At 38.9% G+C, this 14,237-nt stretch overlaps 1 protein-coding gene across 1 annotated transcript; it reads right to left on the reverse strand.

Annotated features, from left to right (window-relative positions):
• Positions 1-11,820: 11,820 nt before the first annotated feature.
• Lce1g (late cornified envelope 1G) lies at positions 11,821-14,008 on the reverse strand. Its single transcript, NM_025413.2, has 2 exons — positions 13,958-14,008; positions 11,821-12,691 (listed from the first exon to the last, which is right to left on the reverse strand). The coding sequence occupies exon 2, from the start codon at positions 12,667-12,669 to the stop codon at positions 12,250-12,252; it is 420 nt and encodes a 139-aa protein (NP_079689.2). The 5' UTR covers positions 12,670-12,691; positions 13,958-14,008; the 3' UTR covers positions 11,821-12,249.
• Positions 14,009-14,237: the final 229 nt, after the last annotated feature.

Consider the following 14,237-nt stretch of genomic DNA (forward strand, 5'->3'; position numbering starts at 1 on the left):
TCAGCTGTGGGTGTTCCAGAGCTGTGAGAGAATCATAGATATGTCAGATGGCAGGCACTGTGGTAACCTGACCAATGCTGGCCCCACAAAAGCATTAGTGATCATCATAGAAACACCATTCATAGTCATTTCATTTGTAATGTACTCAGATTGTCACATTTTGTTCACCCTGTCTTTAAATATAAGACACTCGTGCACATGAGATGGTTATCTGAAATCCAGCAACATTAAATAAATATCTGGTCAATTTTAGATAGGACTTTGTACTTGTATATGTTCTATTTCAGAGATAACTAGTTGTAAAAGAAAGAATCTTCAAAACCTGCAGGAGAATTTAGTTTAAGGTCAGTATTTTAAAGGACCTACTAGCACATTTAGGGAGTAAGCTCAGCCCATGACAGAAAAATATGTAAACCCTGTTCAGACCTGGTAGGAACACTAGCACATGTTGTAATTACCCCTGTGCTGAATGTCCCATCCTCAGCAGCTCTATAAGTGCTCACCAGAGCCAAAACACCCAAAGCTGTCCAGTGTCTCTTAGTATCAAGGCTATGGCTAATGTCTGTAAAAGCCACCATTGCCTCATCCCTCAGACTTCACCATGTTTTATGATATATCAATTGGCCACAACGGGGAAGGATCCTTCCCAGTGCCTGTCCAGCTCTAGTCTGGCTCCACTTTGAAAGTCTCAGCCCTTACCTCCAGTAAACACCAAGATGAAGGGTAGCACAAGATCTGTGGGTATCTCAGCCAGTGAGTGAATGGAAGGGCCCAGTTCATGGGTCCTTTTATTCTGATTCTAGGCACTGTCCCAGACTTTGAGACAGTGGCTGGAGATGGGCTTCCCTGCCTACTGACACCCACATGATTTTGTGACAGATCATGAAAAAAAATCCTTCTCATCGGCCTTCCTCTTTGCAGGCAAGGCAAACTGTACTTGTCTTAGAACATGACTTAGGCAAGATATGAGGAAATGGATTCATAGATCCTTAAACATGGAATTCCTACAGTATCTGCATTAGACACTACTTACTTCCTCACCATCCTTCAATTCTGTTGGTTCTTACTGTGATATGTGCCACTGGTAGCCCATAATAGCTAATAAAACCTGAAATTTCTTGCAGGTTTGCCTCCATCCAGGTACTTTCACAGCTGTGCCTATGTTTGTGCACTTTAGAAATCTAAAGCAGTAAACCCCTGCGTGATGGATCTGGCACAGCACCAAGACATGTTGAGGTGTCATTCTGAAAGTCTATTTAGTCCGTATCATTCCCTACTTAAACTATCACCATGGGATATAAAGGATAATATTTATGGGAATATATGAAAATCAATGAAATTTCAAGATATGGATAAAAATGTCTCACAGAAATACAGCATCCTCTTATATGTTTCCCAACAAAGATATGTACAAATGCACTGGGCAATATGCAGTTTAAACACATCAATTAAGAGATACTCATCAGTGGAGAATGCACACTGCTCTTGAAGAGGATCTGAGATTCATTCCCAGCACCTAAGTGAGGCAGGTCAGGACCAATTGTAACTCTAGACATAGCATGTAACACTTTTTTTAAACTACAATGGTACAGTCACACACAAAAACAAACATGTACACACAAACACAAACAGGTATATGCACTGATCAAATAAAACACAAACACACACATACAAGCTCAAACACGTACACATAAACACAAAATTAAAATATATTTTAATATATTAATTATAAAATATAAAAATATTTGCCTTGGAAACAATAATTAAAAGCCATTGAATCAGACAGATACAAACAGCCAAAGCCTAACAATAGATGGAGCCTGGGGACTCTTATGGAAGAAAAGGAGAAAGGATTGCAGGCCAAAACTAACAGAATCAACTAACCTGGACCCTTGTAGCTTTCAGAAACTGAACCGCCAAAAGAACATGCACAGGCTAGACCTAGGCCTTCCTGCACATATGTAGCGATATGCAGCTTGCTCTCCAAGTGGGTCTCGAGAAACTGGAACGGGGATATCCCAAAAGCAGTTGGCAGTATGTAGGGTATGTTATTCTTGCTGGGCTGCCTTCTGTGGCCTCAGTGGGAGAGGAAGCACCAAGTCATACAGAGACTTGAAGTGTCAAGGGTTGTTGATACACAGGCACCCCCATGTATTGAGAGGAGAAGGAGAGGAGGAAGACAGTAGGACTGGGGGAGGAGATGAGGTCACTGGGAGAGGGAATTTGGCAGGATCTAAAGTAAGTAAGGAAAAAATTAAAATAAATAGAAAATAAGAAGATGAAAATAATCAGTACACAATGTGTATGAAGAGGTCTCAAGGAAACCCAAAAGTTTGCAAAGTAATATACCTTAATAATAATAAAGCAGTGATTATTACAAGAGAAAATAGGTTTCATTAATTTTATCTGATTCTCTGTATTTGTCTTAGAAAATATTTTTATATTAGATTTTTCATGAATTTACATCTAATCTTCCTTTAGGAATATGCTATACTGGTCTTTAATTTTTCAACATTGCTAATCTGTAGAAACCATCAAATATCACTCATGGAAATTGAAAGTGTTTACTGGAAATATCAGATGGCACATTAGTAACAAGAAAGTTAGAAAGGGGATTCATATGGTATGGAGGGAATGATTTTGATAATCTATAAAAAACAAGGGAACAGTCATATACTGTGACATATTATCAGTCTGCTCCTGCATATGAGAAAAAGAAGCTAATGTGCTATATGCACTCCAAAAAGAACTACAACAAACATATTAGCAAGGACTTGCTCAGGACTCTATGCCACTTAAGAGAAATAAAGATCTTTATGACATCAGCCTTTTATGCTAGTTACTCTGAAACATTTTCCCACATGCTCTCAAATTAGTCTTAGGGAAATGATGTGATTTTTGGATCTTTATGATTTTTCTGTAAAATGTACATTATAAGGTAGGTGCCTTAATAATGTACCTTGATTCCACATTTCTTTCTTTTAAACTATGATGTTTAATATCATCAAGATGAATTCCTTTAACTTTTGAGGCAGTTGTGTTGTTTTCTTATAATTACTAGTTAAACACATTCATCCTATAAACATTTGGTGATGTATAAGCCTCTGACTAGCATCTTCATTGATGTCTAGGCTTAGGAACAGATATTCCTAAAGACTTGCATCACCCTAAAGGTACTTAGGCTCTGAGACAGAGTGAGGTATGTGTGGTCACATTACCTTGAAGAGTTATTCACTGTTTATTCTCTTGCCCAGGTTATTACAACAGTGTTAGTTACTGGGAGAGGTCAGGAGCTGATCCCTGATTTACCCAGTGGTAGTTATGCCAGGCTCACCTTGGGATTTCTAGGATGATGTGGCTGACATGGCAGCTAGTCCACATATCTGCCACTGGGCAAGACAACAGCCAGGTCCAAAAGTGACTTGCCCGAGCATAGTCATGAGTGAGTAGTAGCATGCTTGCTGAAAGAAGACTATAATCTAGCCTTGAGTATGAGCTCTGGAGACTTAAATCTCAAGTCAATGTGAATATCATGGCTGGTAAATAGTGGACAGTCTGAGGCTTCAGTTATCATGTGTTTGCTGTGAGACACAAGGAGCATCAAGACTAAGAAACCCAAGGTTGCAGTTGCCGCATAGCTTGTGGTTATCCAACTGCTCTCTAATTACAGTTAGGATCTTCTCAAGGAGAGGGAAAACATGCCTGGTACTGAAACCTAGACAACTATCCAGGGCCAATGAAAGAGATCATAAATCTTGAGGAAAATTTACTACAATCACATTACTTCAGTAGCATAATCCCCTACTGCACTCTAAATATCTGTCCCTGTACACCAGAGAAAAGTATAGTTCTCACCCCAATTAAGAAAACACTCTTATAAACAGAGGCCTTGAGAGAAAACCACAGCAATTCAAAAGGCAGATTGAGAAGATCCGTCCCAACCAATAGATCTGCTTAACAACTTCAGCAAGTAAAGATCAACCATCATTATAGAAGAACAAGTGAATAAATTGTAAGGGCCAGAAGTTCAGTGAGTTGCTGTGAGAATGTGCCTCTCAGTAAGACTATTGGCTGGACCCATGAAGTCTCACCAGCATTGCTGCCTAAACATGAGCTGGGCAATAACCACAACAATAAACATTATAAAGTAAACAGATGAAAGCCCTTGAGACTTCAGCCCTACTGAAAGGACTACAAGCCACTAAGGAACCCTGAGAGCAGAAAAATTCTTCTTCCCTAGGGAAGATCACATCAACAATTTATCCAGTGCCAAATGCTTACCTATAAAAATGTACATAGAAATAACTTCATACTGACTGAGAAGGTTACATTTAGGAGTGCATTTTAATTAAATGTCTGGAACAAAAATTTCAGGGAATTTAAGTTTCAGGGAATTAAGAGTTTGAAAAGGGTCAAGGAGGGATAGATAAGTGGTAAAGGCTAAAGCAATAAAAGGAAATGAGTCAGTGTAGAAGCACTATAATCTTAAAATATCAAAAACTGCTCCATTGCATGTAATATTAAAAATTGCCACAAAAATACATAAGCACTCAGTAAAATACAACTGAAAAACTCTTTCTACGATGAGCTGAGACACCAACTTTCTGTATGTAAAAATATCACATAAAGCACAAATTAAATATTGGATATTTTTCCACCAAGTTTGGTTACCCTGAAACTATCTACTATATTGCACTAATGGGCAGACTATGCCATACCTCTCATGACTGTAGCTCTCTGGGTTCAATGCTGGTTAATATTTTTGAAGAGTTTTTAATACTATCCTACAGAAAATAGAACAGCATGTTTTTAGACTATTAAAGGTATCCAGCAGGTTGTAAATGCCCCCGTCAGTACCAATGTGTTTCCCTGTGCTCTGTAACAAAAATGATTGGTGCTTTCAACAAAAGGGTCTAAAACACCAACTTCTGGTGCACAGCCCAAAACAATCACAATAGTTTATATTATTGTCATTATCTCTGGAACAAATTGAGCTGAATGTCTTAGCTTAATTGTAGACCTATACTACACTATTTGAGAGAATCATTGTACCTTGGTGGTAGTAATACACATATATGCATATTGCCACATGTCATTATTAACATCTATTATGATAGACTTTTTCTACCCACCCCTCACTGCCCTCTCCTCCACCAGTGTCTTTGTGAGTTTAGTAGAAGATATAGCAGGCGCTCTTAAAGGACTTAGTTGGAGGAATAAAATGTGAGTATCATCAAACCCCAGGAATCCATGGGACAAAAAAATAATCAAATAATAACAATTATATTAAAACATTGAAAAGGAAGCACATTAAAGCAATAGGACCATCGTGGTTGGTTTGATTACATGAATACTAGGATTCTGAACCAATTTAGTAAATGCAATAGAAAATATAAATAGACTTAGGCACACAGTTGTGATACTCATCTTCAATGAGGTCAAAAGTGCTACAGAAAAATTAAACATTATTCATGTTCCATTCCATGAAGGTTCTAGAAAAAGCAAGGATATATCAACATTAAGTTAATAGTGTGAAAATGAAATTATTTCATTAAAACTTGAGACTAAGAAAAGGCTGTACACTTTCTCTACTCTTAAATTTGTAGCTAGAAAACTTAGAGTGGGGCCCAGGAGGAAGGGATTCAGGTAAAAATACAGGGAAAAAAATGACCAGTGTTTAAATGCCCTAAAATGACCCTAGAAAAGGTCATATACAATGTTTTACAAGTGAGATATTTCAAATTCAGTAACATTGTTATAAGGGGAAACTGAGTATGCTGTTAAAGATATCAGGAAACATCCTTTTTCCATCCTAGAATTTTTAAAAAATCTAAGAATGCCATGAAATAAACTCAAGGAGACAAAGCAATTCTAAAATGATACTTTATGATACTAAAGAGGGGAATGGAGGATAACACTAATGATGTAAATATAATGTATTTGCATACTAATAAAATCAATTTTGTGAAAATTATTATATTATAGAAAGCAGTCTTCAAGTTCAATTCAATCGTCACCAAATACAGCCCACAGAAATTTCAACTGAAATTTAAGAACGCAATCATGACACTCACATGGTATGTAATAGAGCCCATGCCAACAAGGAAGTCAAGCATGGAAAGCTCAATGCCAACTGTCAAATTATACTCCAGAACTAAATTATTAAATAAAATAGCATGAATTGGTGTAAATGCTAGAAAATTATGTGTACACCAGTTAAGTAGACTTCAGAATACAGAGATAAATCAACACAGAAGGACATGAAATGTTTAACAAAATTGTCAGTAATACACGTGCAAGAAGACAGTGTCAATTCATTTTCCTGGAACAGCAAAGGCTGGAAATCCTCATAGATAAGAGAAAATCCACGCCTGTTTCACTTACACTGCACAAAATCAACTTGTTGATTTTGTGTCCAAGATCTAAGACTGACAACCACTCAAGGCAATGAGGGAGAAAATGCTTCGAGGCATATAAATAGACAAGGACTTTTTAAACAAACTTCATTCTCAGGAAAAGGAATGATTAAGAATGAGGTTAACTTAAAAAGTGCATTCTAGTCAAATGAAAGAAGAAGAAAATCAGTAGTTATATGTATCAAAAGATGGCCTAGTCGGCCATCACTGGAAAGAGAGGCCCATTGGACACGCAAACTTTATATGCCCCAGTATAGGGGAATGCAGGGCCAAAAAGGGGGAGTGGGTGGGTAGGGGAGTGGGGGTGGGTGGGTATGGGGGACTTTTGGTATAACATTGGAAATGTAAATGAGCTAAATACCTAATAAAAAATGGAAAAAGAAAAAAAAAAGAAAATCAGCAGTTAACAAAGAGGAAGGAAACTGTGAATCAGTATTCATTTGGTAGGGAATTGATGCCTAGGCTACAAAAAAAGTAAATGATTAGCATGAAATCATGCAACTAATAAAAAGGAAAATAAACAACCAGTACTTAAAAGACAAATAACCAGCAATATATGCAAAACACACACAAACACATCACTAGTAAGCCTCAACCCTTACATTCTTATTCATCCCCAAGGTCTAAATAACTTTAAATGTCCCACAGTCTTTACATATTCTTAAAATTTCAATCTCTTTAAAATATCCATCTCTTTTAAAAATCCAAAGTCTTTTTAAATTAAAAGTCTCTTAACTGTGGGCATCACTAAAACAGTTTCTTCCTTCAAGAGGGAAAATATCAGGGCACAGTCACAATCAAAAGCAAAAATCAATCTCCAACCGTCCAATGTCTGGGATCCAACTCACGATCTTCTGGGCTCCTCCAAGGGCTTGGGTCACTTCTCCAGCCATGCCCTTTGTAGCACACGCGTCATCCTTTAGGCTCCAGATGCCTCTACTCCACTGCTGCTGCTGCTCTTGGTGGTCATCTCATGGTACTATATACTATTTTTAGCCATTTGGAACATGAAAAAGAAACTGACGCTCAGATTCCAGCTCACAGCAATCATCATGGCCACTACAATGAGAACCAATGGCAAGAAATGCTGGTGAGGACGGTGGAGAAAAAGAACCTCAAAACCCAAACAAGAACTGCCTTTGGATCCAGTTACACCAATTCCAGGTATACACCAAAGACATCAGTGTCAGCATACAACAGTGACACTTACAGACTGATATGTATCATTGCATTACTCACAACAGCCAGGATACAGAAGCAACCTAGAGATTCCTCACATATGGGGAAGAAAAGAAAGGAAGAAAAGAAAAGAAAAATATGCTGTGCTTATACAATGCACTGTATTCTTTCACTTGCTCAGATAGAGTTATAGTAAGATATTTTACATTATTTCCGACTATTGTGATGTGCTTTCTCCCTAATTTCTTTCTCAATCCCCTTATCATTTGTAGGAAGGAAGGATCCTGATTTTGTTCAGTTAATTTAATATCCACCCACCTTGCAGTAGTTGTTTATCAGCAGTAGGAGTTCTCTAGTAAAATTTTTGGAATGACTTAAGTATACTATCACAACATGCACAAAGAGTGATATGTTTACTTCTTCTTTTAAATCTGCAGCACCTGGTCCACATTTCTTGTTTTACTGCCATAGCTAGAGCTTCAAAACCTATATTGAATAGACGGGAAGACCTAGAAATTAACCTCTACAAATATAGACACTTGATTGTTAACACAGAAGACAAAAACTTATAATGGAAAAAACAAACCATCTTCAGGAAATAGTACTGGTCTAATTGGATGTCTGTATGAAGAAGAATGCAAATAGACCCATTTTTATCACTCTAAAAAAAAAAAAACAATTCAAATCCAAGTGCATCAAGAAACTCAATATAAAACCAGATACACTATGTTTAATAAAAGAGAAAGTGGAAAATAGGCTTGAATTCATTTTGGTACAGAAGAAAATTTTCTGAACAGAACAAGCACTAAGATCAACAATTAATAAATGTGACCTCATGAAACTGAAAAGGTTCTGTAAGGCAAAAGACACTATCATTAGGACAAAATGGAAGCTTACAGATTCAGAAAAGACCTTCAGCAACCCTTCATTTGACAGAGGGTTAATATACAAAATACAATAAAAAAAAAAAAAACACAAGAAGTTAGATTCCAGCAAACCAAGTAATCCAATGTAAACCTGTGGAACAGTGCTAAGCAATGGAATATCTTAAGAACAATCTCAAAGGGCTGAAAAGCACTTATATAAATGTATAACATCTTACTTATCACAAAAATGCAGACCAAAATGACACGGAGATTCCCATCTTATTACAATTAGAATGCTAAGATCAAAAACTCAAATGACAGATATGATGTCTAGGTTGTGGAGAAAGGGGAACACTGCTCCATTGCTGATGGGATTGCAAACTTGAACAATTACACAGGAACCCAATCTGGTCTTTTCTCATAAAATTGGTAACAGTTCTACACAACCACCCAGGAATACTGTTCATGGACATACACCTAAAAGATACTCCACCATATCACAATAGCACATGCTACATTATGTTCATACCAGCCATATTAGTAATACCTGGAAGCCAGATAGAACCCAGATGTCCCTCAAATGAAGAATGGGTACAGAAAAGGAGGGCAGGATCAGGTATGGGATGAAACATGAGAGAGGGCCAACAGGTGAGGAGAAAGAATGGAAATATGTAGCTTCCTAAGGTGTACTTCAGGGAATTGGGTGTCCTGGGGTACATTAGCCTTCCAGGACTCAGTGAAGGTGACCTTAACCAAAACACCTAACAGTGGGGACATGGAACCTGAAATAGCCAGGCAGATCCCCCAGTAGAGCAATAAGGACATCAATCCACCCACAAAACTTTCTACCCAGAATTTTTCCTGTCTAAAAAGAAGTGTGAAATGCGAGGACAAAGATGGAGCTGATACTGTAGGAATAGCTAACCAAAAACCGGCCCAATTTGAGAGACATCCCATAGGCAAGCACCAGTCCCTGGAGCTATTAATGGTACTCTGCTTTACTTGCATACAGGGGCCTAACAGAGCTGTTCACTGGGAGGCTCTACCCAACAGCTGACTGAAATAGATGCAGATACCCACAGCCAACATTGACCAGTGCATTGGGACTCTCATGGAAGAATTTGGGGATGGATTGAAGGCCCTGTGGTGGATAGGATTCTCACCAAAAGACCAAAGAGGTCAACTATCTGGACCCCTGGGAACTCTCCGAGACTGAGCCACAAATCAAAGAGCATGCACTGGCTGGACAGAAGCCCCTGGCACAAATAGAGTAGACATTTAACTGATTCTCCATGTGGGTCCCCCAACAATTGGAGCAGTAGTTCCTCCTAAAGCTGTAGCCTGACTCTGGAATCCTTTTTTGTTTTTTAATAAAAATATTTTAAGATATTTTATTGAGGGAATAAATGATGCTTTCAAGATTTTAACAATATTCTTATTATTTTTTATTAGATATTTCCTTTATTTACATTTCAAATGTTATCCCCTTTCCTAATTTCCCCTCTGAAAAGCTCCTATCCCTTCATGCCTCCCCCTATTTACTCACCCACCCACTCCCAATTCCTGACCCTGGCATTCCACTATACTGGGGCATAGAACCTTCCCAGGACCAAGGGCCTCTCCTCCCATTGCTGACCAACTAGGCTATCCTCTGCTACATATGCAGCTAGCACCACGAGTCCCACCATTTGTTTCTCTGATTGGTGATATAGTCCCAGGGATCTCTGGGAATATTGGTTGTTTGATACTATTTTTTCTCCTATGGGGTTGCAAAACCCTACAGCTTCTTTAGTCCTTTCTCTAACTCCTCCAGTGGGTACCCCGTGCTCAGTCCAATGGTTGGCTTCCAGCCTGTCTACAACATGGCTTTCTTCTCTGGCCCCAGTGGTAGATGAAATGGCTAATTCTGCATAGTTCTGATATAACAGGTGGGAGGATAACTAGAGGGTCCCCATCTTCTAAGAGGAGATGAGATAGAGCACAGGGATACTGGGAGTTGGGACAGAATTTAAGATGTAAATATATAAGTAAATAAGGAACTATATTCTTTCCTAAAAATTATTAATTAATTTGTAAGATAATGATAGTCTCAGTTATAACATTACATTAAAATTTTGATGTAGTGAAGAGAAGTAATGCATATTTTCTCTCATATAAAGAAGAAATATGCATTATACTTCTTCAAAAAGGAAGGTACTACCACTTAATTTTGAGTTTTACCATATATGATTATATTTTATTAAAAATATGTTCATCATATTTTTATTGACATACTATAATGAATTTATGCCATTGTATGAGTTGTTCAAATTGTAAATGGTGAGCTCTCAACATTATTCAGTGGGTACATTGTTCTTTGTGGCATACACTCTAAATATTGTGCAAAAATAATTTGCCTTTACATTTAAATTTATGAACTTTATTTTGCTTAAATTATATATAGCAGTTTGATTATATGTTGCAGGGACATTTTCAGATACATTAAAGAGAACTGGACACTAGGGTCTAATAGGATGAGTTAGTGCTCAGATATTCCCTTCCTGTGAAAGTGACAGTGGTAAAGGTTAACAAAGTCTCTTTCCTTCTAGGACAGAGGACAGAGTTAGGAACCTGAAGCAAACCACAAGATCAAAGACTACTTCATCTGAGTACTACTGCAGTGACTTGTATTAAATTAAAACAAAGAAGTAGGAAGCAGAAATAAAAGGGCTTCCAAACATTTTTCTCTCTGCTAATGGATGACTCTATGAAGAGTTCAGCAGACACTAACAGGGAAGGAATGATAGCACTGCCAATGGTCAGCTGGCCAGAAGTTCACACTATATAGCACATCAGTTACAAGAGTAAAATGACTTAAAGAAAAAAGAATATTTCTGCATTTCTGTGTAAGAAAATTTTTTAACAAGAGATCACCAAGAACATAAAGAGGAAAGAAATGATTGACCAGTGTACTGCTTATTCTCATTTAATCTGAGCATAGAATCAAGGTCCTCCTATTGACTGTCTAATAGTCGGCACGAACCAACAATTCCCTGGACATGGAGTTATTCCCCAACATTTGTAATTGTGACAAGTAGGGTCTGCAGCACTATAGAGGAACAGCAATATGAACTAACCCAGAGATCCCTGGGACTAAACCACCAATCAAAGAGAACACTTGTCTTTAGCAGTATATGTAGCAGAAGATGGCCTAGTCAACTATCAATGAGAGGAGAGGCCTTTGGTTTTGTGAAGATTCTATGCCACAGTATAGGGGAATGCCAGGGCAAGGGAGCAGGAGTGGGAGGGTTGGTGAGCAGGGTGAGGGGAGAAGATATAGGGGATTTTCAGAGAGGAAACTAGGAAAGGGGACAGCATTTAAAATGTAAATAAAGAAAATGTTTAATAAAAATTACAAAAAAATAGAAAAGAAGTTCTTACAGATAGAGTACAGGTGTTAGTATGACGTCATAGGAAATACATACACATCTAAAAGAGGACAATTGCTCTGGGTGGCACAGTGTGTTTGAAGGAAAAGATAATACATGACAAGAAACAGGATGGGCCAAAGAAAAAGAAAAGCAATGCTCTTTTAAGGAATGGTCGTCAAGATTTTTATTTAATTTATAACAAAGAGGCAAATGGTCATTGTCATTTCATGAGGACAATTCAGAACATTTTCCAGGAGATTTCAGCAACTCAGAGGGCAGAACAAGGAGGGAAGCAGGAGGAGAGGACATCACCCAATGGAGAGTCTTCTGAGCGTGTTCTCCTCCTGTACCATTTGTCTGAAGTCTTCCTCATGCAGGTCAGCAGCAGTCCCCAGACTGCTGGCTACTGCCACAGCAGCCACTGCTGCCACCACTGCTGCCACAGCAGCCACTGCTGCCACCACTGCTGCCACAGCAGCCACTGCTGCCACAGCAGCCACTGCTGCCACCACTGCTACAGCATCCAGAGCTGTGACGATGGCGACGAAGAGATCTGCGGGGTCTGTGGTGGCTCAAGCAGCAGCCTCCACCCCCAGAACTGCAGCAGCCACCAGAGCTACAGCAGCCTCCAGAGCTGGAGCCACAACAGCCCCCAGAACCCAGGCTACAGCAGGAAGACACAGGGGGGCACTTGGGAGGACATTTAGGGGGGCATTTTGGAGGGCACTTTGGGGTCTGACACTTGGGAGGGCACTTGGCAGGGGCTTGGCACTGCTGCTGGCTCTGCTGGCAGGACATCTCAGCTGTGGGTGTTCAGGAGCTGTGAGAGAATCATGGATATGTCAGACGGCAGGCACTGTGGTAACCTGATCAATGCTGGCCCCACAAAAGCATTAGTGATCATCATAGAAACAAGATTCATAGTCATTTCATTTATACTATAGTCAGAATGAAACATCCTGTTGATCTTGTATTTAAATATCAGAAATCTATGCACATGAAATACACTTATCTGGAACAACATTATGAACTAACCAGTACCCCGGAGCTCTTGACTCTAGCTGCATATGTATCAAAAGATGGCTTAGTCAGCCATCACTGGAAAGAGAGGCCCATTGGACTTGCAAACTTTATATGCCCTAGTACAGGGGAACGCCAGGGCCAAAAAGTGGGAGTGGGTGGGTAGGAGAGTGGGGGGGGGAAGGTATGGGGGACTTTTGGGATAGCATTGGAAATGTAAATGAGGGAAATACCTAATTAAAAAAAATATATATATACATACATATATATATATATATATACATTTATATATATATAAAAGAAATACACTTATCTAACTCCAGCAGCACTAAATAAATATCAGGTGACACTTAGGTTTGCTATGCTTAGTCTTCACATAAGCAAATATATGTACTATTTCAAAGATAAGTAGTTGTAAAGAGAGAGAACAATCATGAACTGAAGAATATTTAGTGTAAAGTCAGTATTTGAAACGAATTTCTAGCACATTCAGGAAATAAGCTCAGGCCATGACAGAAATATATGTAAACCCTGTTCAGATCTTGCAGGAACATTAAGACATGTTGTGAGAACGAAGGTCAGGTGCATCTAAACTAGCATCTGCCCTGGCTAAGGTTAGAAAGGTCAGTGTCATATTGGTGGTGTCCTATTGATCAGAGAAATATGTGAACAGATCCCAGAACCTGGGCTCCTTTCCCAAGCCAAACTGAGAACATGTTGGCTTTTCTTGCTCTATTTCTTCAGTGCAAAGAAGGAGAAACATTTTCATCCGAAACCAAATTTCCCCTAGTAACTTCTATAGATACACAGTTATCTATGCTGAATATACCATCCTAAGTAGTCCTAGAAATTGAAGGTATATAGTATTTGCCAGGGACAAAGTACCCAAAGCTTTTTAGAGTCTCATAATACCAAGGCTGTGGCTAGTTACCTCATCCCTCAGATTTTACCATGTTTTATGGTATATCAGTGTGTCCCTTAGGGGGAATGATCCCTCCCAGAGTCTATCCGGCTCTACTCCAGCTCCACTCTGAAGTCTCTGCCCTTACCTTCAGTAAACACTTACCAATATGAAGGGTAGCACAAGATCTGTGGGTATCTCAGCCAGTGAATGGATGGAAGCAGCCTGTCCATCGGTCCTTTTATTCTGAGCCTGGGCTCTATCCCAGCCAGTGAGACAGTGACTGGAGACAGGATGCCATGCCAAGTGATTCCCACATGATTTTGTGACAAATCATGACAAAATATTCCTCATCAGCATTCCACTTTGTGGGCAAGCAAGCTGCATCTATCTTAGGGCATTGCTTAGGCATGAAATCAGGAAGTGGATTCATAGATCCTTAAAC

The sequence above is a fragment of the Mus musculus genome, chromosome 3 (assembly GCF_000001635.26).
Source record: "Mus musculus strain C57BL/6J chromosome 3, GRCm38.p6 C57BL/6J".
Classification (NCBI taxonomy): domain Eukaryota; kingdom Metazoa; phylum Chordata; class Mammalia; order Rodentia; family Muridae; genus Mus; species Mus musculus.